At 42.1% G+C, this 26,687-nt stretch overlaps 1 protein-coding gene across 1 annotated transcript in view; it reads left to right on the top strand.

The window, feature by feature from the left end:
* The first annotated feature begins 437 nt into the window (after positions 1–437).
* Positions 438–26,687, top strand: part of LOC118430963 (protein amalgam-like) — a 37,358-nt gene continuing 11,108 nt past the window's right edge. Inside the window, exon 1 of the mRNA XM_035841994.1 lies at positions 438–1,092. Within this exon, the coding sequence (XP_035697887.1) occupies positions 1,023–1,092 (70 nt within the window). The 5' untranslated portion in view covers positions 438–1,022. The remainder of the gene's footprint in view (positions 1,093–26,687) is intronic.

Here is a 26,687-nt window from a genome sequence, read left to right as displayed (position 1 = left end):
GACTTGTGCGTACTATTTTGCGTCCCAGTACGTAGCCATAACGTATCTACTTCAGCCCGGCCGTATAAGGTCGTCTTCACGTATTTATGTAATGATACGAGTATCCCCCCTCCCCGTAAATAGTGTCCAATATACGTTGTGACGGAGAAGAGATCGTAACCATACGAATACGATGCAACATTGACCAAACATCCGTCATATACTATGATGGGTTCTGGTGTAACTATAAACTCGGCATCCCTGATAACACATCGCAACTGATTTACTATGTCTAACAGTCGTTGCAAGTTGACTTTGTGTCACTGATTATTGATGAATACAATACAAAGAATTCACAAGCCAGGCTGACCGCCCGCTCTCGGATTATTCTATGCGTCCCCTTCGAGAGTTGTTCAAATGGTATCGTCCAGATGCGTCAGTCAACAGTAGCCCTCAGGCAGGCACAGCGTGTGCACTGCTTTTCGTACTGTCCGGGGTACTGATTTGTGTGATGTTATAGCGTGTGGCGTTCGCAAACAATTCCTTTGAACTGTCAACTTCTTTACCTTTCGTTCAACCACACTGAGAGTTTATTCCGGAAGCCGACAATCTCTTGGTGTTGATAAGTCTTTTATTCGCGATGTAACAGTTTTGAACCGTACAGAACAGTTTTAGGGCTAAAGTGTGCTCTCAGAACTGCCAACTGCGCTGCGGGGATTTTTCGTAGCGAAGGGACTGTAAGTAATTAGCGGCGTGCACGCGAAGAGGGACACTAATCATGCGGGGATGAGAAGTCAGGAAACGCGCTGACACCACCGACTGTCTGGTTACACGCCGATTTTCCGTGCCGGTGCGGTGGGACTACCGTAACGTATCTGACTGGAAGGCGGTGAAGAACACGTTTACGCCCGTCACCCAAGAGGTGTCATCAGCGTTCGCACGAAAATTACCCATCTGCTAGCCATTTAACAGGCCGGTGTTTAGTGGTTTCGTGTGTGCGACCACAACAGTAGTGGTGCGCAACCACAGGACTTTACCAGCAAATGGCGTGCCGTGCAACAGTTCTACGCGTGTTTTGCGGTTTTGTCTCCATCAGCCTGCTACAAAACAGAGGTAAGTCCCTTTTTCTCCGTCTGCTTCTATTCAGGATAGACCAATTGACGACGGCGTTAATTTTTCTTGCCAAAATCCCCCCTCTCTCTCACTCTGTTTGAATCGTGTGTAACGCAAGCTCAACACCATTAGCCAATCCACTATCTCTAAGCCAGTAGATTTTCAATACACTATCGTACCACTTTTCACTCTGCGCCGTCTATTATTCTCACAAATACATTCTCACGTGTAGGCCAATAATTCTCGCCACGAGTTTTTGACTACCAGTGCAATAATTGTCACAGAAGGGAGCCCTCTAATATGGTCATAAAATTGGAAAGTGTTATACGAATAGACATCTTTGTAGTGTAGATCAACATTACGCTAATGCGGGTCCGCGAATCGCTCGAGACTACGCTGGCTGGATTGGTGCTTTTGAAGTGGTGCATTTGGGAGCGCAACGAGGCCATTGTGGTGTAAAATTCGATGCGACTTTTGACTATTGAGGGACATCAAATAGCACATAAAAGGTAATGCATCACGGCCTTTTGCCTACACTTCAATACTCCAATCCCGGCTATCGCTCACGGCGGGGTGTCACGACACACGGGCGCGCTCGGTAGGCAGCTGCCTTTGGGGTAGTGCAACATACAGCAATGGATATGGACATCTCTAATAGATAGAGGTATGCATTGCCGAAAATGCATCGCTAACACTATCGATTTGGTCAAGTGAAGGGCGTCAGATAGTGCGGGTAATTCGGAACGCTGTCGGGTAAAAATATTGACTGACCTTGAAAATACCTGCATCTTGTCGTGATATATTTAGAATGATTCCTGATATATATACTATTAGTATCCTCTTTTCTTATGGCTACCTTTAATTGAAAGTTTGCTTGCCGTCTCATAATAGCGTACCTAATTTTATCGAGGATAACTTGATTTTGCGAAATGAAAAGCTTCCAGCAGGGACGCGACCGTGAACAAGTGTATGAAATATTAATGTGACACAAATGTTAAAGATAATCAGAGCCAGAAAATATATTCAACACCGATAAAGAGAACGTGCGTGATAGAAATTTGCAAACTTTCACTATATGAACTCGTTTTTCTTTGTATTTTGTTTTTAAAACGAGCATAGTTAAAGCCTCCATTAGAGTCCTCTAAACTTATTTATGGTGGTGACCTTTTAAAGAGAATTTGATGGCAGTTGATAATACATCTAGCCTAACTAAATCATGGTTCTAGCAGCCTTTCCACAAGCCAGGCCCCTAAAATCTGGCCTGAGTACAATTCTATTTCTACCGGTACAAATAGGATGGTTAGGGCAGCGAGTGTAGGGAGCCCCGGTAGAAATACGATGGTACTCAGGCTACCTAAAAGCTTGATGTAAATAGCCAACACATGTACATCTAAGTAAGAAGAATTGGGAAAATCCTTATTCTGTTGATTTATGCATTGTGCTAACATCGACCAATTACTGTCAGACAGAGAACTGTCTGTTACCTGGGTGACGCAGGCTGTGATGACTGGTTTCTATGGTGACAGAGAATCCTGAGTTCCCATTGGACTACTTTTGAAAGTGATTAAGAATCCTGAGTTCCTATTGGTGTCTCTAGGAAAGGTAATGGTTCTCTCGAGCCAGAGTTGGCCCAAGCTACTAAGGTGGTATCTCACAGCACTTGGGGCACCGGTGCGGCACTGCTGGATTCGAAAGATTACTAAACAAATTTCAGAGATAAGGAACGAGTTTCTTACGCTTTACGAATTTTGTTGTCTTCTACCCCATACTTTGACGTAATATCTAATAACAAAACAGTGTCGCAAACCCCGCAGTGCCGCACCGGTGCCCAATTGCAGTGAGATACCACCTTTAGGGAGGAGGCCCAACAAGCACGACAGCGAGTGATTGTGTAAAACAAGCTAATCTACGCACACCTTGTCACGCATATTGAGTTTACGTCAGCGAATCCCAACATCAAGAGGCATGCAATGACAGAAGGTCCAATCATTGTGTGACGGGATGGAACCAGCCGCTTTCAGCCTGGCCCGGGAAAAGATGTTTGACTTCTGCTCTCCTGTGATCACACCCGCCCATTATTTCAGAAGACGGTGCAATCTATCAAAACGCACGCAAGCTTCGATTTCCTCTCTCCGGCAAAATCCATATTCCGACTGTTGGAAGAAAGAGATGCGTAGCTAAAGAAAATGTACAAATTAGGGGTGGGTACCGGTACCGGTACAGAAGCGGTTGTTTTTATTGTTGGACTGGTCGGAATAGAACGGACCTGGAAAAATCAGTGGACCGGATTTTACACCAATTAGAAAATAAACAGATTATACCGGCAGGCGTTGGTGTGTTTTTGATCATACTGGTCGAAGAAAAAGAAAAGAGCGAAGTAGAAGAGGGCTTTCGAAAATTTGTTGTACCGGCAAACTTTCAAAATCGATTCTTTCTACAACCACTCTTAACGCTTGTGTGACGAATTTTCATAAAACCTTTTAATATGCCCTTGTGCCCACGTAGTTAATTTTTGTCGTACAGCCCTAAACACACAGGCCTTGTTAATGATAATCACTCTATTTGATTGGTAATTCTCAATAGAGTCACTCAGTAAAGTCGCTCCCTGAAACCATTTTAGTTTGCACGGAAATGACCGGATCTGGACACTCTATGTGCGGAAATAGGCGGGCGGAAATGGGGTTGTTTGAGTTGGAGGAATAAAGTATACGGGCAGCCTCTTGGAGTACGTACATCCATGATCTATTATTCATCTGAAGATCCTATCCTGGCCAGAAATCTAACGTTTCAGGGCACTGGCTAGTTTTACGGTTTGTTAGCTGTGCTTTTACGTTTGTGGTTTGGTATGATTACACTTTGTCGAGGATTATGTTCCAAGGTGGTCTATGCTTAGCGAATTAGTTCGGTTGTAGCTTGATTGGACTAATTCTAACTAAAAAATCTAACGTTTTAGGACACTAGTTTAACGGTTTGTTTGCCGTACGTTTACGTTTGTGGTTTGATGTGATTATGCGTTTTCGAGGATTACTGTCCAAGTTTGCCTATATGCTTAGCGATTAGTTCACTTGTAGCTTGATTTGACCAAGCTATTTCGCCGAATTCCTTCGCAAATAACTTGATGTAGGTTGTACACAAGCTTAGAAAATCATGCCTCCTTCTGATTAAGCAGAAATCTGTCGTTTCATTTCACTGGCTAGTTTGAAGGTTCGTTCGCCGTACGTTTACGTTTGTGGTTTGATGTGATTGTGCGTTTTCGAGGATTTTGGTCCAAGGTTGTCTATGCTTAGCGATTCAGTTCGCTTGATTGGACCGATTCTAGTTTTAAAAATGTAACGTTTCAGGAGACTAGTGTCAAGTTATTTTAGCCGTACGTTTACGTTTGTGGTTTGACGTGATAATGCAAATTTAATGATTACTGTCCAAGCTTGTCTATGCTTAGCGATTTAGTTCTCTTGTAGCTTGATTGGACCAAGCTATTTAGCCAAATCTTTCCAGTAACAACTTGATGTAGATTGTGCACAAGCTACGAAAATCATGCCTCCTTCTGAATAAGCCTGAATGGTATGTATTTATGCAGACTGTGGTTGTATGAGTACCAGATTCGGGACTGCTGCAAGTCGTTAGCAGTTTTTTTTACATCCAAAGTCAGACAAATGGCGCCGGAAAGCGGCCATTTACCATGGTTGAAAACTGCTCCATTTCCTCAGGGATAAACCCCTCTTCATCGGTCATGCAGTTTTCGGACGGTGCATGTATGGCACGTGACACCCCATTCCACAAAAGGGGGTGACTTAACAAAAGCACTCAACGAATTTTATACTTTTACTAGATGAAAACGATTTTTACGCCTTTCGTGTTTTGTTCACTTTTCAGTCATACTTTTACATTTTGCATGAAATCAAAGGTTACGCAAATCTTGTTTAGGTCACAGCGAAGTCGCAACGCGATCGCCGTCTAGTGAAATGGGGCCTATAAAGGTGGGTTAACACGTGCGTATATATTTAAGTCCGTTTGTGGTGCGTATGACGCTCTTAGTCTCTACCAGGCTCCACAGGTCGCGGTAAAAATAGTACAAATTGGACAAATATAGATATATAACATGCCAGATGAGTTAGCCGACCGAGAAGTATGGTTATCGACCCAGCTAGCTCGTCTGACATGTTACCTGTTTACGTTTGTCCAATTTCTATTGTTTTTACAACGACCTGTGGAGCCTGGTGGAGGCAAATACTCCTATGCGCGCCTCATACGGACTTAAATATATACGCACGTGTGACCCCACCTTAACGCGTGGACATATCACGAGTTGATGATACACAGACCAACTTGACGGATGTTAAGGTTCAGCCTATATGTAACATATGCTCTTCCAATGCCTCAGGCTGCGAAGTAAGTGTCAGGTAGCTGTTGAATCTCATACTATCTTATCTAGTCGGCTCTTCCTCTGTAAAGTAGTGGATCTGTTGTTGAACCACCTGATAGTGGAGACAAAACAGAATCTTTATCAGCATATCAACTCCATGAAAAAATCGGTTTGGGTGTGTGTGAGTGTGTTTTTCTTATTTTTTTCTTCTTTTCTACTGCTCAGCCCCCTTGACGGGGATTAATAGCAGTGCGCATGTTTTGTTAGTTACAGGTGATAGTGCCTTAAAACATAGGGAAAATAAAGGCAAAAACACAAAGGGACATAACAACTGATTGGTGCAAGGGACAAGACAAGTGAATGCGGTGGGTTAGTGTTATGTACATATATACAAGGACTCAATGCAGCAGGGCCCTCCCCAGTTCAGTTTTGAACTGGGAGAGAGACCCCGCCTCCGCCACACCAGGCTCAAGTTCATTCCACTCCTGGTGGCACGAGGGAAGAACGAGAGCCTATAGAAGTTGGATTTGCTCGCGATGGCCTGTAGCTTGAAAGCGTGGTTGGTGCGGCGGGAGCATCGAGTCGCCAGGACCAGCTTGGATGCATGTGGGACAGAAATGTTGTTATGGATGATTTTGTACATGGTAATGAGTCTGGCGTTCTTCCTCCTCTTTTTCCGGCTATTTGTAGTCAGCAAAACTTAAGAACCTCTGGATTGATTGTGATTGAAGTTTGTTTATGTGTAGATCTTGGGAAGACGAAGGTCAATGTTGATTTCGGGCCCCCTAATGTTTGGCATTGGTACTGCAGAAGAAATTCCGGTTTGTGTATCTTTTGTTCTGGACATGCTATGCTCTTGATTAAATATTGGTGGTAGGTGGTTTTTGATAGAATCAAGAAGTGATTAGATTTGGGGCCCCTAGCAGCTTGCTCTGAAATTGCGGAGTTTTTTTTTCTTATGGTTAACTAATTTGCCCAGCATGAAATTGCAGTGAATTACACGGTGGGCATCAAATTGCCACGTTATAAAGCTGTGCGTGGGTGCCAAGCAGTTACCATAATGGTTACATAGTGGAAAAGTCTCCGAAAATTGCAACACTAAGCACAAAAGAGGTCGCGATGTAGCAACCATTTAACAAGCGTTAAAGAACGCATTTACAGTCTAGAGCGATTTTAGCCATCTTCAAATACGATACAGTCATGCAACACTCAAATTGGTCCATTTGTCAGAGCAATTTTCAACAGACATAATTGCCCCTGACTTTCACGATAACTTCAAAGGGATGTTTTTTCTCGGGAGGCTTCAGCACAAGCGTTTTTGATTACTTAAAACCCTGTGTTCACCTGCACGTACTTAACGTATTGTCTTCCCTGTATTCGCTTGGCGGCCTTTGAAGATGTCGGCGTTTGAAGGCGTCAATGTTGATGTTATCACCCAGCGCGCACAGCTTGTTACTTTCAGCGTTATCTGGGGACTTTCCGTTAGATTAACAGTAGAGAGAGTGTCTTTGTCTCTATCTCTGTCTTTGTCTCTCTCTCTCTAAAGATATTGATAGGAGGGTAGGGTCATAAAATTGAAGGTTATGTTTGACATTGCCCCAAAATTCATTTCATTTTATTCACATTCATTTCCTGACAATGGGGCAGAATTTATTACAAAATATTTGCAATGAACCCTCTCCTAAGAAGGAAATATAGATAGATCATTCTAAATCATAGATACAGGATGAAAATTACTGTGATGGCCAAGAACGATTTATTGAGAATAAAGACATCCATAAAATAAGGTATAAATGTAGAAAGATGACATATCAAATATTAAGTATATTACACCGACCATAAAATAACACTTTCACAGCTTTTCACTTTTGCGAACATGGTTATTTTTCGACAGCGTTCGCGCATGTCCGTGTCTGTCCATCAATGACCACGATAACTCAAGAACGCATTCAGGGACTAGGCGGGTATGTCTTGATGGGACCTCAAATTTATTAGATTTTGGCCCGCCTACCGACCCTCTTCGGTACTACAGAGCAGCAGCTATTTTGATACCTTGTGTTTAAAGCATGCTACTGAGATAGCTCTTAGGAGCGACAGTAGTTCGTGTACTTGTTATCACCAAACACAGTAGGGACATCATCTCTGGATAGTTTTAAAGAACGCTTGCAGATATATGTGCAAAAGTTAGGTGTGACGGGTCCTTCGGTGTAATATAACCAGCTGCTGCCGCACCGCGTGCCTTCGAAGCTAGTGTGTTACGCCGAAGGGCGTTTATACCGACTAATTATAAATACGGATACAGATACAGATACTTATAGGATCCGGACCACAAGCGGCGTTTTAACATTTGCGGGAGCCAATTTTTTCTTGCAAACTTTTATTTTTCAAGAACCTACAAAGAGCACGTATACATGGAATCATGAATTACAGCTACGTCTGACCAATAGTCATTTGGGACCGATTAGCAGGACCCCGGTCCTCATTAGTTCCACAGATCATTATGAAGATCACGACAGCGCCTTTATGCAGGGAGCAGGATTTTTGGTTCGTATTCCGCTGGGACACATTACTGCCACGCGGTGGCCATCGTTAACAAGGAAGTCAGGAAACCTGCAATGGTCAGGGGACGTCGGGCGGCAAAAGTTGTATTCATCCCGCAGTTACTATTATAAATGCGCAGTCATCGATTCATTCATAATGGCACAGACTGGCATACATCCAGGGAGACATTCAAAGAGAGAGAGAGAGATAAACACTCACAGGAAGAGGGAGTTGGAGAGAAACATAAAGACCCATACGCATAAAGGAACATAGACACACCCATAGAAATATACACACATAGAAATATGCTCCCAGAGAGAGAGGGAGAAACATACATACACAGACATAGAACACATACACACACACAAAGAAACATTCACACACATATAGAAAAATCCTTACATACAAACACACACACACACACGCACACACAGAAAGGGAGATACACACATACACCTACACACATGCGTAGAAACACATATTATGTACATACTAACTTACACGAGCACGTATACAGAGAGAGACAGAGAGAGAGAGAGAGAGAGAGAGAGAGAGAGAGAGAGAAAGATACGTACACATGCATGTACACACATAATCTAGCGCGCACACATATACTCGGGTAGAAACACACTCACATATGCATTAACACATACATGTAAGTAGAAAGGGAAAAACACACAAACACACACACACACGTACACACACACACACACGAGTCCTCTTAGCCTCAAATATCTCTCTTACACCTCCATTCCTTGATTAAAAAAACATTTACTTGCTTACACTATGCCCCACACCTTTACTAATCATAATGAAAAATCCCAAGTCTCAGGCATTAAGCAATGCTCCAGCTGCGACAGGGATTAACGTAAACGTTTACCTTGTGAACAGTTGGATGCACGTGGAGCAAAAACTGCCTAATGAGGCATAGCATGACAAGATAAAAGACCAGAAATCACTCCAAACACGTAAGATGCCTACCGTGCCTGTGTGTGTATAACTAATTCCAACAGGTCGTTTTTCGGGATCAGAAAAAAGTATGATGTTGACAATCCAAATCCCAATCGAAACTCTAAGATTTCCCGCGTTGTGTGCACATTGTTTCAAGCCGAACTGAGCTAAAAAGCTTTCTGGTGAAAGAGAAGCTGTCTTTATTCTTAATTCTTACAGCAAAGTTGACAAGCAAGACGTATATGGACACACCTTGGTGGTCTTTGTTCTAGAGTAAGAAAGAAGCAACCTTAAAGTTGGTATCTCACTGTACAGGTGCTGCACTGCGGGGTTCGTTCCCTGCAGCACTGTTGTCTGATTTTCGTAGAATTATATAATTTAGATATTGCGTAACACGTAACTGTATGACTTAAAAGACAACAAAGTACACAAAACGTAAGAAAATTCGTTATTTATCTCGGAAATTCGTCGAGAAATCTTTTGAACCCAGCTATCTCGCACCGGTGTGCAGCGAGATACTACCTATGTTGTTCTTTTCTAGTCTCAGCCAGGTCGGCTGTAGACATGGATGCCAAATTTCGCACCTGAGACCTTTGAAATAGATCGCGGTGTCATGGCAAATACTCGCTGACTTACTCTTCGTCTTCGCCCCTGGAGAGGCATATGTGTCGTGTGGTCACCGTGAAGTCGGAGGATAATGTGCGAGCTCGAGGCAAAATGTATCAGTGCTCGCCTTTGCGAAGGAAGATCAGTGGGGACGTGGTCTCTGGAGAAGCCTGGCGTCATCTTAGTGCATCGTATATACACGCAAATCTTTACAGATATAAGGTATCATTAGTACATTCACACGTGCGACGAGATATCGAAACCAAACGTTCTGCTGCAGTACCTAGAAAAATCAAAAGGGGGCTAATAACCTAATTGTTTCCAATATTGTAAACGACACAAACAAAATATCATAAAGATTTTCTTCTCTGTTCACACATAAAGAGGGAGGGAGAGAAACGCAGACCTCACGCATGCGCGCACACACACATAACTTTCTTTGAAAATGTAATACTAATGGGCACAGAAATGTCTAGAAGCTGTTAAAAAATAATTTTCTCTTGTTTGCCGGCCAATCAATAGCCTTCACCGCCAGCCACCTGACGGACTTGGTCGTGCCTAACCTCTAGACCTTTGCCATTTCCTTCGCAGCTGTATTGGACAAGCTATTAGGTGTCCCATATCTCCACATGTGCACTCTTGGCTTATCCCTAAGTCCACATTAACCTTTATATCCACGCATAGTAACGACGGCTAAGCACTTTCGGGGGGTCGTCTCGTACGTTCCTGTAGTTTCCAATGTGATATTCAGTTTTTGCACTTTAGATCTGGTGGTCTGATTCATCTACGTGATACGTTAATGTATAATATCTGTATCTACATAGCCCGTCATGGCAGCTTCGAAGGCACGTGGCGCAGCACTGATTATATTACACTGGCCGACTTGTCACACATTAAGTGGCAAGCGTTGTTTAAATCTATCTAATGAGGACGCTCCTACAGTACTTGGTGGCAACAAGTCTCACTTTACGACAGTCACGAAGCGAGTAAAATTTGCCCACACCGGCACCACATACATCACATTTCCCCACAGGTTAAAACGGTTTCATTACGGTGCTCATTAAGACCTACAGAGGTACACCCTAAGGACTTTCGACGATTGTAGATGTAACAAACGTTTTGAGACGGAACGAAAGACGTCATTGAGAAGTTGCTACCTTTTAAATCTCCATAGCAGAGAAAGAAGACACTCAACTAAACAACAACGGTCGTGGCCGGTAAGGTACTCTTTGGGGAAGAATATTGAAGGTATCAATAGCTTGATGATTTATACGGCAATCAAGTACCTGCCATTTTCTCGCGGCCTCTTTTGAGTGTCACCAAAAGAAAGAAGCGATAGTCTCGTCAGGTTTAGGTATGTGGGGGGCGTACTTTTGTGTGCACTGGTTATCAGTCTACCGCAGCTCCTCGTGCTTTTGAAGTGAATGAGGGAGCACTAACGACGCTGCGCAGCTGTACGGTGAACCTCGCTCAATAGCCGCCATTCTTCCTGGGACTTGACTGATGGATGCAATGCCGACAAACGGACTATTCCTCAGGATTGTAACAGAGCAAGAAATACCGTCAGAAGTTTTTTTAGTTCTACTTTGAAACAAACCTCTTGCCACAACTGATAGATTGCTTGTATTTTGAGTCGTCTTTTGGTTCCTCAAGATTATACAGAGCAAGAAATACCGTCAGAAGTTTTTTAGTTCTACTTTGAAACAAACCTCTTGCCACAACTGATAGATTGCTTGTATTTTGAGTCGTCTTTTGGTTCCTCAAGATTATACAGAGCAAGAAAAACCGTCAGAAGTTTTTTTTAGTTCTACTTTGAAACAAACCTCTTGCCACAACTGATAGTTAGGTTGTATTCTGAGTTGGGATTGATCAAAAGAAAGTGACTACCATTGGTGAGCGCGCTTACGGTACCTGCCACTATTTGAAGACACCAGAAGCATTATTTTTACGTTAGATTATTGAGATATTTAATAAAAAGTATCATAAAAACGAACAAATCAGCATTTCTTTGGGGCTTTGAGTATCTTTTAGTGAATTTCATTTAAAGTCTTGGTATATACAGCCATAAAGACATAAATCGACTCGAACACATCCAAACTGAGCTGTCTTATGTTGGCGTTCAAAGTCGATAAGAACAATGCAAACGTAATTTCAAATTAAGGCCATGCTGATTCAATTATATGAATGTCATCCTTTGGGAACTCCAAACCTGAAGCGTGCGTGTGAATAACAAAAAGGTTTGTCCAAAGAAAAGGTTGCCTTCTTTATGACATATCTAAGTGGACAGGAAGGTTAAATAAAGGACAAAACTCACAGAGTACGGTATACAAAACAATTGATTCTCAATTCTCTCATTTTGGTTCTTTCACATCTCCTTCTTTGACTTTTGAATTGGTCTTAGCATTCTACGACATTAGCGTCCGATATCTTTTGTAATTAACGGCATATTATTTGCTCATTTTGCAAACACGTTGTACGATTTAAAGTATATATGATCTAAAACATACGAAAACTGATGCGCGCGCGGATGGCACCCATATAATCGAATCAACATGACCCTACACGTCGTCAAACATTCCAATACAGCATTGCCATAGGGCAGTATGTGATATTGCGTAAAGATGAGCAAGACAACTGCTTAACTGCTTCTTCAATTCTCAGATAACAGTACATCAACTGTGGGAATAATTCAAGATCTAGCATTTTCCTCAAAAGGTTATTGTAGTAGTTTGCCAAATTCGATACCGAGCGTAGCTGACAACATCTATACGTACATCACTCAACAGATACATAGGCTGAACTATCGGGTATTGCAATATGCCAAAGCATGCAATGGACATTGCCCTTGAAAGTTCTTAGGTTGATGCATTGCTATAGGGAGAAACATCCCTCTATTGCAGCAGGTAATAAATTGCTCAAGAAGAAAAGTACCCTGAAGAGAAGGAAAGAAAGATGTGGATAACTATTGAAATGAAGGGCTTTCCTTTCCTTGAGTCTCGTTCCTAGCGGTATTATCAAAGAGAAGCCACGGAAAGCTTTCCCCCGGGCTAGCGGGATAGACTTCCATGGAAACCGCCGTGTTACTTTGGTCCTGACGCATCGGGTATTGTGAGGAAGGACAACGGGGGTTTAATGTTCAGCCGGCGGGAGAATCATGGTGTCCACTCGAGTGCAAATTGCACGGCGCTGTGAGCAGAAATGGCGAGCCCGGCTTCTCTCTAATAATCGCCTGCAAGCCAAGAGGGACTAGGCGAGTCGTATCCAAGCCACAAATCTCTGTTGCCCGAGACATTGCAGATATTGAGTTGGGAGGACAATGCATGTATTCAATCAGTCATTCACCCATTCACTCATCCAGGCTGTCATTCATTAATATTTGCAAACATCGTTCAGGTCAAGTGCGTGTCACTGAGACGGACTGCTTCCAAGTTGAATACGAAACTAGAACTGCAGTGACTGTCATATTAGAAGAAAAACATCATATCCCTGACGTAAACGTTCTACAACAAAACTGAGCTTCAACTTATTTTGAAGAAAACAACTTTATTGCTGCTGTATACCCACAGTGGCTTATTACTGGAATATAAGACGATCTAGTTATGGTTGGTGTACTCTGGTTTGATCTGGTTTGGTTTGGTTTACTTTGGTTCATTGGGTGCCAATTTATGTAGACTTTTTTTTGGTTCGACTTCGTCTATCTAATTGAATGTCTCGGTTATTCAACTGGTGACAGCTTCGCAGTTGAGCTCCTGTTCCAATTAGATGGTAACTGGCAGACCCAGGTTAAATCCTGGAAAGGGCATCTCGATTGGGGCTGCACCAGTCTTTCGAAAAGGACCTAAAATTGGAGTCCCATTCAAATACAATTCAATCTCTACAACTGGATAAAAAAAAACGGAAATTTACTTTCGGACGGTTTCGAGTGACATAAATCAGTCTTCTTCATCGTCGCTAAACAGTTCAATCTACTACGATGAAGAAGAGTGATGGATGTCACTCGAAACGTCCGGAAGTAAATGTCCGTTTTCTATCCAGTTTTAGAGACTGAATTGTATTTGAATATTGTTTACCTGGATTTCTAACCTTCATAAGCGTATTGGAGTCTTACACTCCCTTGCAGTCTTCGGAACGGGGCTGTTTTTTTTGGGGGGGGGGGGCTTTGGTCCGCGATTTTTAACGTTGTCCATGGTCTCTTGTGCCGGGAAAGGAGTTTGCCGTGATAGCGGATTTGGAGTATTGGAGTCCCATGTTTAGGAAGGTGCACCTAGGACGTAATCTAAGTGGTATGGCTAGCAAGAAGAATATCACTTGCTTCGTAATACCTCGAACCTCCGGCCGGCTTAGGAAAAGACGTTTAACCGGATAGTGAAGTAAAGTGTGTGACTTACAGCATAGAAACTTGCTGCACTATTTACCACTAGACACTACAACGAATTAATTCTTAAAATTCTTAATCTATGCTTCTGTGTACCCCATATCTGCATTCCCAATGAGGTGGCAACCTTTTAACGAACAAAGTTCAAAAGTATTTCGTCCAATCGAGAAGTGTGCTGTGCAACTTTCGTGTGTTCTGTTCAACTCACATTTTTACACCACGGATCGTTATCAAAGTATAAAGTCATAGGTCATACAAATCCAATTTTGGCCGATCAATGGCCGCCCTTCCAGTGGAAATGGAACCCTTATCAGTTTGCGTTGACGCCACTATACTCTCCCCTCTGAGTCGCTGACCTATAACGGTTAAAAAGCATTCTCTGTTCTTGTCTCCAACAGGTATCTCTATGGGCAATAGCAACTTGGAAATGGCAACATTAAAATGCATACCTCCGCATATATTGAAGCAAAGATAACATCGAACACATAGTCAGATCGTTAAAATCGAATTCCCTTACCTAACACCAACGACGATCTGTCAACCCTTTCTTGCGTTATTTTCTTTCAAATTCTGATACAAAACCGACCCATGCAGTTCCGCTAGGGGGCCAAAACTTACTCTCTGTCCCGAGAGCTATCGAACTGCTGAAAAATCCTGATCATTACAATTTACACGAGATATCAAGACCGGAAGTTCCGCTGCAGTACCGTAGGAAGATATTTCATCCTTGCATTCTAGACTTATACTATTAATCCGCATACAAACATGCACACATACAAACGCAACTAAAAAATAGTGTTAAGGGTACAATATGCAAAACATCACCTGTGATTTATCGTATAGGTCAATTATTCATCATATTATTGGAAAAAGAGATTAGATTAATAAAAGAAGGAGTGTGGGCCATTTATTACTGTCAGGGTGACCCTTTCGTTTGAAATGCATATTGAAAAACATATGCTTTCGTCTGGATCAGATACGGACCAGGCTTATCGTTTTTACTTTCGCCATGAAAATTACATCTATGGTACCTTATTTATTTCTGTCCATATGTTTCATTGTGTATAAACAGCATAACTAAAGAAGGTCTGTGTGGATTGTCTTGATATATATGATATGTAGATATGGCTTTATAAGACCACAAAAGTTTTAGATGTTGCCGCCCCCGTGGTTTACTACGGTACTGCAGCGGAGATTCTGGTTTTGATACCTTGCGTTCTTGACATGCCATTGTCATGAGTTTTACAATCATGATTAAAAGAAATAGTGACGTGGAACAAAAGTTGCAATTGTTTAAGCCAAGACACACACACGTCTTGGTATACAGACAGTGCATGGAGCGAATCAACCTATTTAGGCTTGGCTTACAGACCGAGAAAACGGCGCAAATGATTCCCAGGCGGGGTTGACCCCACAGATGAGATAACCTGACCCTTGCGAGCAAGATGCCGGCCAGGGTGATCTTTAGCAATCTTCTCGATGATTGGACTAATATTGTCTCGTCGGTAGGGGGTCAAGAAAGGGGCACCACGCTAACTATATGGAAAGTAATCCGTAAGATTGCGCTTGGGAAAAAAACTTTTTGTCCCATCTCTCTGTAAGAACGCATTACCAGTGTGATGTACGGACGCGTCACCCTTCTGCAAATAGGAAAAAGGGAGCGTCATTTGTCAAGTCAGAAATGTCATGCTGTATATTGACAAAGGAAATAGTGACGGATTATGCCATTATATAACCGGTCTTATTTACGGTCACCATGGCTAGGATGGAAATGTCAAAAGAACGGACGTGGAAATTGTCGTATCTTATTTATCAGATAGGTTTGATCCACCCCTTTTCTGAATTGAAAGCTCAGCGACAATTTTGCAAGACCAGAGGTCACTTTTTTACGAGCTTCATGTGTGGGTTTGGGCATTATATTGAAACAAATGTCCTTTTTATGACCCTGATGAAATTTTAATATCTTTTTAAATGATGGTGCGTAACATGATATGTAAGCAACAGAAATCAAGACGAAGGGTGGATGAAAATAGTTTTTAGGGACAATATCAACGGTTGGAAACTTTAAAAAAAAATAGCAACTGAGAGTAAATAATAAAGAGACAAAGACAGGAGGTAGACATAGAGAGAGGGAGAAACAGAGACATATAGACACTTAGAGAGGGAAGAGAGACAGAAAGAGGTTTGTAGCTGTCCCTGAAATCAATCAGCCTTCGTTCCGGTGATACTAACTAACGAGTCATACGAAATCCCGTCGCGATGAAAAATCGTCTTTTCAAAAACCGTTTTTACGCCCGATAACAAATGCCGGCCCCGATGTCTCTTGACCCGTTGTACTTTTACGACAGGGATGAAGTTTCGCGGTAGGACATTACCGGTACAATGATGGGTTCTCCTGGCGCACGGAATGGCATCCAATAGAGAGGAGGTCACACTTAACACTCTAAAGGTGGTATCTCACTGCACCTGAGGTACCGGTGCGACACTTGTGGGGGTTCGTTCACTGCGCACTGTTTTGTTATTTTCACCGATTTTTTTGTAATTTAGATATTGCGTATACGTAAAAGTATGACTTAGAAGACAACAAAGTACACAAGACGTAAGAAAATTCATTGTTTATCTCTGAAATTCGTTGAGAGTTACCTTCCGAACCCCGCAGTGCGCACCGGTGCCCCAAGTGCAGTGAGATACTACCTTAACAATTTCGTGACAATTTCCACTAGAGACTGAGACCTCTGAACGACCGCTGTGCCATCAAACATTTGACAGGGTGCCCAACGAATTTCATCGATAGATAACGAATCTTTTTATGTTTCCTGTGTTTTGTGGTCTTTCTGGTCGTATACTTTTACGCCGGTGGCCAAAAAAAATCCAAATTTGGTCGTTCTACGATTGCTCAGCTATCATCATGTAGTGTTTGGAACACAGGGTGGCCACGTGGGATTAACCGGCAAAAACGCGTCTTCCAACTTCCAAAGAAAACTTCTTGAAAACGGCACATGTTCGATTTACGAGTTAAATGGCACCGTAGCGAACTATCCAAAGGCTTCTCCTCGGACATATTCTCATGGACTTTCTGAATGGCCATATAAGCGGCCATAACAAGTAGCCTTGATGCGTTTTCTATCCCCTAACACGGCTTCTATGGATAATGCATGGTTTCACCCACTTCAATCCTGCGTAAATTCAGAGAAATCGAAGTGAGTACCACATCAAGCGACCGGCACGAAAGGGTAGCGGTGGTTTTGAAGGAGGACTAATTGGCGATTGACGTCCGTTTGGCTGACGCCAGCGGATGTTACAGTTAGCAAGCATTTCATGCATGTATGCGTATACGTACAAGAATGATGGCTTCATATAGCTGTGTTATGATGGAAAGATGATAGGAAATGAGGACTATTAAAATACCCGCAAGATTCGACGCTACATCGTTGTTGTTTTTTTCAAATCCGCCCTATCGCAAGAGGTAGTTGGCAGAGATTGTAAGGGGGTGAAACATATTGGTGCGATCTGTTTTGTTAGTTGGGTCAGTAAATCTTTAGGCGGTCTAGAAAAATGTTTCAGCTCCAAAACCTAGCCGCGAGCATGCACATAGCTGTGTTTATGATAAGTTTTGATAACAGTCATTGTGTGCAAATCTTATTCTACCAGCAGCGCACCTGGTATCACAAAGTAGGCGTATATTGTAGTTATTTCTGCCCCGACAACAACTTATCTTGATCATTTTTACAATGTGGATATCAGGAAAGGATAAGAATCAACACATTTCGCGTAATCTGGTAACACCAGGAAACAAATAGTTCTAACAAATCTTGAGCTGCATTTTCTGCAATTTTTATCTGTGGGATTATCTTCCTACTCACTTCATATCAATCTGATGAGATAGTGACAGTCAGACCGAAAACATAGACTTTGTACACGGATCAAAAATACACATTCATCTAAATTTTGGATGAACAAGCCTAAATACAACAACTACATTATAAGAACATATTATGAAGCAATCTCTAAATTGGTATCCCTAACGCCTAGGCATGTGTGACTCATGTGTAGGTGTTGATGTTAGTCATCATGTTCTGCATGTGTACAACATTGGAGATGAGCCAAACCAGATGACAAATTCTCGAAATATCTTATTGCATAATTTCCGCCTTACGTCCTAGCAGCTGTCCAGCAACAGTAGCCTCTACCAGGCTCCACATGTTTCTTACGTCGCAAGCTGTAACTCCTCTGCAGCTGGCGTGTTTTCTGTCTTATTTGGCCAATTTTTACTATATTTTCAGCGACCTGTAGTGAGTGGTAGAGGCTATAGCAACACGCACACTTGTGGGGGAAAAAGACAAACTGATTACAATATCTCCATTTTTACAAAGATAACGACAGCAACGCAATATCAAGACGCCCGCAGCTGCAGGAAACAGCCTGTGAAGGCCTTGGTCTAGCAATGGTGGTCGTACATCTTTGTCGTTTTGAGTGTTAACCAATACTGACAAATTGTACGCCATGTGCTGAAATATGATAGTCCGGCGAGTGTAATTTCGTCTGTTTACGGCAAGATAGAATAAAACCGGCCTCTGCCCTCCCTTTAAAGTTTATCACCGATTTAGCGCGGTGACTTCTTGCCACTGTCACAAGAAAGGGTTCCGCTTTCCCGGCGGCAGTTATTGACAGATGGGTCGATCATTTATTCTTGCCAGCCAGTAAATTACAAAACGGGCGAATCTCGTAAATCAAGGAGGAGACAAAAAGCGGCTCGCGGTTCGATGCAGGGCTGGGATTATTAGCGAACCGTATCGACCGGCGGCGAATTCATCACCTGTCATCCTCTGGGAGCTCACCGCACCTGCTAACTGTTCCACATGGAATTTTCAACCCTATCATTTCAGCATGACGAATTCATTATGTCAAGGAGTAACTAACTTTGCAAAAGACTTAGTTACAGCCAGTCTACGCCAAAGAGCAGTTACTCAAGCAGCAGTTACTCAAGCAACTGGATATGATTTTGGAAACGGTCAGACGTTTCAGACAACCATCCAGTGTCTTTCATAGACTACTAGAGTATGCTTAAGGTAGTGTTAGTGGTGTTAGTGGTTTCAATGTGATGTAAGTGTCTAGGAATTCGAGAGCCAATTGTAAAGTTTCAGAATTATGTATCTGTCATAGTTGAAGATTCAGTCATGAAGCTGTAACGGTTACATGTAATTGTAAATGTAACAACGTCCAGGATTTCGAGAACCAATTGTTAAGTTTTATAGTTATGTATCTGCCGTAGTCGGAGATGTAGTTATTAAGCTATACATGTAAATGTTACAATGTGTGTAATTGTTATGATTTTTCAATAAAGGTTTTTAAAAAAAATCCAGTGTCTTTCGTCAGTGAAATCCTATTGGAGATGATGGAGAGAGTTTTTTTTATATGCATATCAATTAATAGTTAGAATAAACCTGTTCTCCAATCTCTTTTGCATATCCATTCACAGCTAGGATATATAAACTATCTCCAACAAGATTTCTCCAGTGTCACTGACGATAGACACCGGATGGCTGTCTGGACTGTCTGACCGTTTCCAAAATCATACCCAGTTGCTTGAGTAGCTGCTTTTTTGACGTATCGTATTACCTGGATGCTTAATCTTCATCGACGTACACCAGTACCTAGTCTCTTTTAAAACCAATCAAATTTATTGTCGTACGATTTTGTCCGTATGTACGTGCTTGCTCAGCAAGAATGACCCACTGCATGGAGTACGTGGCCCTAATGTCAAGTAATGACACATGACTTCATTTGTGGGTCAAAGATGGCACCATTTATACGTCAAAGGTGACTTTATTTATGGTAACAAAGGTCATCGAAAGTCTGTATCATTCCTGAATTGCTTTTGCCACGGGAGGGAGGAGGGGGAGATGGTCTCTAAGTCTGTGTGTGTGTGTGGGGGGGGGGGGGGGGGGGGTATGGGGCTTCCCAGGCACCTGTGACCCTTTAATGCAGCCCCACGTCAATAGGGTGACGTGATGTTTTTGCAATAGTAAAAGAGACGTAGTTACACAAAATTCCTTCTTCTTCGTTGTGTTTAGGTGGTTACCATCATCTTTCAGCCACACTTAACAGAAGTGCTGGTACAGAAGGTTGTCTGTTGTAGTTTCGGGTAATGGTAGGTCTTGTAATTGGGGATCTACTGTAGGTGTTAGTGTAGATATTCCACCTTATCCCTGAAGGATTCAATGGATGGGGCAGTCATCATCTCTGCAGGAAGCAAGGTTTGCTCAAAATACAGTTCCTAGAAAGGCGGACATTTGTCTGTACTGTGTTCTGCCCAAAGGGATATTGTAGGACAAGGAATGAGACTGTCTTGTTTGACGTTTAGGTCGACTTAGTGTGAGTAATTTTTTGAGCTGATAGGTAGTAAGTCTTGCTCGTTTGCGGCGTATCTGCAAAGTGCCCCATGATAGTTCTTATAGCATGTCTCGGTCTCCGATCCGACGCTTGAAAACTGACGGTTTAAACCTATAGGCTTTCTTCATGATAAATGATACACTTTAAACAAATTCTGTAATCTTAAGGCTGTGTACCATAGCGCTCTCAATATAACTTCAATAGGGAGGAGAAGGACTGTGTATACGCTATGTACAAGAGACAAATTAAAAAAAAATGATCAATTGTTAAAAATGTTTTCTTTCTGAATCAACTAGTTATGTTTAAATCTATCGTAAGTACGACTCGTGGTTAAAAAGAATACACCAAGGAAACGCAAATAGTAGGTTTCTCCTAAGTTTGGGCTCGAGTTTTTTCGCTATAGCTATGTATAAGCCTTAGGGTTAGTATAGTCTTTGCATTTCCAACAAATCCAATTTCTCGTGAATCCCTTTTTGGTAGAAAAATGCCTAAACTACTTCAATCAATCGGAAAGTAGATTCATGTTTGAAAAAAAAAAACTTCAGCACCCCAGAAGAACTTTTGAAACGTTCTTTGAGAAACAGTTCTCAATTCTTCAATTTGTATCATCTCTCCATCTTCTGCACCCCCAGAAGAACTTTTGAAACGTTCCCTGAGAGAAAAAAGTTCGCAGTTCCTTGATGCTTCCAGATTGTGCGGATGCCGCCCCTCCTCGGGTACTCTGTCATTTCAGCTCACTAACCAATGAGCAATTATCGAAATCCATCAAGCTCATCCGTTATTTTCTGCCGGGGTTCGATTTGCCGTTGGTGGGTCTTGATTAAGTGGGTTCTGCCCATTCCATTTGTCAGAACATGGCCACGATAATCAGTAGATCAGACAGGACCAGAACAAGATTCCTCTTTGTCAAGTAGGCTCAGGGCCACGCGAAGTTTATTACATTCTTTGGCCAATTTTCTTCAGGTTGTTGGGACGGGAATAAATGGAATCTTTCAGAGAATTTTGTGTGTGTGTGTGTGTGTGTGTGTGTGTATGTGCGTGTGTGTCTCTCTGCAAGTGTGTGTGTGCGTTTGTGTTTGTGTGTGTGTGTTTCTCTATCTCTCTGCAAGTGTGTGTGTGCGTTTTTGTGTGTGTACGTTTGTGTGTGTGTGTGTGTGTGTGTTTGTGTGTATGTTTGTGTGTGTGTGTGTTTCTCTATCTCTCTGCAAGTGTGTGTGTGTGCGTTTGTGTGTGTGTGTGTGTGTGTGTGTGTGTGTGAAAGTATCTGTGTCTGTGTTTGTCTCTCTCTCTCTCTCTCTCTCTCTCTCTCTCTCTCTTACTGTCTCTCTCTCTCTCTCTCTCTCTCTGTCTTTCTCTCTCTCTCTTTCTCTGTGCTTGTATCCATTTGTGTGTATTTGCCATCAGCAACTTGAGAAGCTATGGATGGATAGTGACGATACGTATTTCGCACGTGTGGGAAAGCTCGGTTTGCTTGTTAACTCTCCTAATAGCAACATATGTTTCTAAGCAATAGCTGTTTTGTAACTTAGTTTCAAGCTGACGAGGTCATAACTGATGCACCAGTGGCACTTGTAACCCATTTGTGTAGCTCTTCCTGTTGTAAATATATTAACACAAAACTTGTTCTTCTTTATCATAACGTATATCGTAAACTTACAGTGCCATATTTTTAAACCATCTTTTTTTCTTCAATTACAAATGTTTAATTTCATACCGTTTTTCCTATCCGTTATTCTGTAAAGCAGTCAATTGACTTGCCGTCGCCCCAAATTTGGAGGTAGATTCAGATTGTGCGATGGCTGCAGTCATACATCGGATGCACTTTAAAGACCATCAGTCAGATTTGGATGACGGAAGCGCGTAGATCACACAGGATCCACGTTTGTAAGCCGTAGAGGCAGGGTTGTAGCCAGCCTGAAACCATTTTCAGTCCCCTTGATTTTGAATGGGAATCCTATCGAGCACCGAAGGCATGGCGTGACGTTGCGCGTCATTTCTAGGGGGCCTGGTTCCCAGAAAATTTTAAAATCAAGACCCTCTGAAACACTTTTTCCTGCATTTTGAGGTGCAAATTTTGCTTGTAGACTAAGCTGTTCAATGGCATCTGTTTTGTTGAAGAAGAACACATGGGTTTCAGTTTTTTTCATATCTTAACATATCAATTTTGTCTGTCCCAGGGGACGGAATGGGGAAAACTTTTTTCAGTCCCAGCTGCAAAATTCCTTCAAAGGACTGAAGGACAGGTGCTGGCTACAACCCTGCGTAGAGGGGAGCAGGGTTGATGTGAATGTTATTAGGGCCTATAGGACAAAAAGTTGCATTTCCAGTTTGCAGTTACTAGACCAACCTACCAAAAACTATCGACGCTAGTCTTCCTTTTTTTTAGTCAGCCGCTGACAAGGGAAATACAGTTTTTTACATCTCTGAGTATCGAAAATAAAAACAGACGTTCTGTATTTCACTCTATGTTGATACAGCTTTGTACAGTTGATATAAGAACGTGTTAAACACAGTACTGCTTTGTTCAGTTTATCAATATGCTTGAATGTGTACAATGTAGATCTGTATAATTGCAATACGATATCAAAAATTCCATTGTGTGGTACATTTCTATGCTGGTGTGTTACACCGAAGAGCAGTTATAATGGCTATATGATTTAGATACATGTACCGATTTCAGTTTTACATTACTAAACTGTACATGTATTTCTTAAATAATGTCGTGCCTCTGTCCAGTAAATCTTTAGCTAGTCATGCACAAGTGTTAGCTTTACCTGTTTTTATTGTAAAAAGATATTGTATTCTATTACTTGTATATACATGTTCATTTTGTATTGTATATTTATATTTATGTGCCCAGGATACCAGCCTCGCTGCCTAGTGCCCCCAATGTATATGTACACCCTGAATAAAGAAGAATAACGTCGGCCGAAAAATAATGAAAATAAGTTAATGTCAAAAAATTATGATACCATCACTGTTTTTGAGGAAATTAGCCGGGAACACATGTACAACAATTCGTTTTGCTAGGCCGAGGGACCCAGGGCAAAAAGGAAATACACATACATCAGGCCTTATCTTAAAGCTACCGCACGTGTGGATCGTAAAAGAGACACAAAACTGAGATATTTCGACCGCAGTTAGAGGTTGATGCTTTAGCGTCACGTTTATTGCGTTGATCATAGTGCTTTCTAAAGGTGGTACCTCACTGCACTTGAGGCACCGGTGCGGCACTGCAATTTTCTTACGTTTTGTGTATTTTGTTGTCTTCTGAACTATGCTTTTACGTATCACATTATATCTGAATTGTAAAAAAAAATCGGAGAAAATAACGCAGCAGTGCCGCAGTGAATGAACCCCGCAGTGCCGCACTGGTGCCCCCAAATGCAGTGAGATACCCCCTAATATAGGGAACCACGCTTGAGTGGTGCAAGAGAGCCGAGATTACGGCAGCCCCGGCTAAAGTGGCGGTGGGGTGATAGAGAATAGGAAAAGTATAAATCATGGGACGGACTTAGGGTAGATTATTGAAAGTGCAATCACTGAGAGTGGAGCTATAGGAGCGAGATTTAGCGATTACGGTCAGTCGTTCATCTTCAAGTACGACCTGGCCTCTGAACGCTGCTCATTCAAATGGGTATGCCAATGAACTAGGACGTTTTTCTTCGGTTTTATGTACGCAGCTCTAAGTCAGCATTGCGTCCTGCTCCCTGACATACTCTAAAAGGAATATTTTGCGGGGATTCGATTTTATGGTAGTATGGCTATGGAAGGGAAAAAGTGGAGTAGTTGGTTTGAAGTTCACTGTTGAGACAAGTGGAAGGACGTCGATGGCAAAAGACAACAATTTTTACGGTGAAGGGTTGCCGCAAAAAAAATCGCGAATATAAAAACGCCGCGAACATTTTCCTTTTTTAATTGTTCGTGAGAAGACAGGCAAATAATATCTAAGTGGAATGGTTTGATTTTGTCCTTTTCTGCAGAAATGTATCTATCTATTTATTTAACAGTTTATCATCTGTGATGATTCCATTGATCATAATTGACCTTTCTCCTGCATGCATGCAACATATTTCCCTTACATAGCCATACTACCGTAAAATCAAATATTTTGGCTTCTTTCCAGTCTACTAAATCTCAACATGCTAGACGGTCGTAGCATTTTCCATTACAAAAACCTCAACAACAATCCTTAATTAAATGACAAACACACACAAATCGGGCATCTTTCATCAGGTCCATAGCGTCGAAATCTACTGCGCCACTACGAAATTTTGGCTTCATTCCAGTCTACTTAATCACAACATATGGAAATGTACAGCTAGACGGCCGTAGCTTTTTCCATAACAAAAACCTCAACAACAAGCCTTAATTAAATGACAAACACACACAAATCGGGCATCTTTCATCAGGTCCATAGCGTCGAAATCTACTGCGCCACTACGAAATTTTGGCTTCTTTCCAGTCTACTTAGTTTCAACATGGAAATCTACAGCTAGACGGTCCTAGCTTTTTCTATCACACAAAACCTTCAATTTGATGACAAAAATACACGAATCGGTTTTCTTTCATCAGTTCCATATCGTCGGAATCTACGCCACTACAAAAGTTTGGCATCTACTAAATCTCAACATGGAAATCCAATTTGCGTCGGTCATAGGGTAGAAGAAGAAAGCGACCCACTGAAGGAGATATCTCACTGCACCTGAGGCACTGGTGCGGCAGTGCGGGGTTCGTTCACTGCGGCACTGGTGTGTATTTTCCCCGATTTTTTTTTAGATTTAGATAATGCGCAACACGTAAAAGTATGACTTAGAAGTCAAATTAACGCAAAATGTAAGAAATTTCGTTCTTTATCTCTGAATTTTGCGTCGTTTAGTAACCTTTCGAACCCCGCAATGCCGCACTAGTGCTCCAAGTGCATGCAGTGAGATACCACCTTTAATCTCAACATGGAAATCTATAGCGATCCAATTTGCGTCGGTCATAGGCTAGGAGAAGAAAGCGACCCACTCAGTCAGGCGACACTGTGCTCGATAGCTGGAGAAGATCGGGTCGGTCGGGGACAGCTAATGACTTTGCCGATAAAACATTCTGGTCCAATCAGGAAAACCGGTCAGTTCAAAACAGGCTTACCGATACATCAAGCCCACAACCTTGGACAGAACCACAAAGCTACATCCGTGGGTCGATCGTTGGAATGACAACGAGAGTTCTTCTTCGTCTTCTTAGTGTTTTGGTGGCCACCATCATCTTGCTGATGTTTCTGCCACACTTAACAGAGGTGCTGGTACAGAAGGTTGTCTGTTGTAGCTTGATGTAATGGTCTGTCTTTCGACTGCAGTATTTTAAAAGGCTACAAGACAAAGACTAGATCCATATAAGAACCGCCAAGAAAGTTTTATCACCCATTCCTTAAAAAGTAATCCTGTCAAGTAACAGGGCACGCAGCTCAACTCACAGGAAAGTTTTTGAACGTTACAAATTTTATACTTGAGAATGTAAATTTAGAAGAAAAAAACATTTAGATAAGTTACGTTTCGGTAGCGACAAACAAGACTGGGGGAGGTGAAGAGGGGTTGGGGGAAATCGGCCTGAGGGGGTATCGTCTTCAAGGGGGAAACTCCCTGGGGGGGTGTATAGAGACTCAATATTAGCAACGTAGAATAAACCTGACTCAGATGCATGTACGACTTGCATACTCCAACATTGCAGAGGTCACAGTGAATGCTGTGTGCAGGATTTTCTGACACCTCCCTCTGTCCCCATCTTAAGTTTGCCAAGAAACTTATGATTTCGGTGCCTTTTGTGTGCCTGTTTGTTAATCTCATAACTCTAGACGCTGTGAATGGATGCTGCTGATATTTTGTGGGTGGGTAGGATACAGGAAAATAAATATCAAGTTTGATAATTGGTCGAACAGTGACTTTCTAAGATACTTCAGCTAAACTCCTTGTCTTGATATCTCGTGTTCTGGTGTTAAGGACATACTCAGTGGTTATATAGCACTTTTGGCATAGACTGAATTTGGGCCCTTTGTAACTGCAGGGGCCGATTTAAAGGAACGTTGGGCATCTGTAAGAGAAGAATATCGGTAGATATCAGTTACGCAAATAAAGACCTAAGTTTCAGAATTAATGCTAAAATACTCGTATCCCGTACTGTTAATGAAGAAATTTTATTCTTGTTAGAGAATTTGGCCTACTCTGACCACCGGCCACCCCTAAAAGGACCTTAAGGCATGGTAGTTACCTTTAGTATATCAGACCGATGTCAAAATTGAAGAGAAAACCCATTCTTTCCCTCAATCAGTGGTACTTAACAAGCCGTGTGTTTTAAGGGTGGTATACCTTTAAATTTATCTCC

This window comes from Branchiostoma floridae, chromosome 14 (genome assembly GCF_000003815.2).
Source record: "Branchiostoma floridae strain S238N-H82 chromosome 14, Bfl_VNyyK, whole genome shotgun sequence".
Taxonomy (NCBI): Eukaryota; Metazoa; Chordata; class Leptocardii; order Amphioxiformes; family Branchiostomatidae; genus Branchiostoma; species Branchiostoma floridae.
Note: the sequence above shows the minus strand (reverse complement) of the source record. Positions and strands in the feature narration are given on the sequence as shown.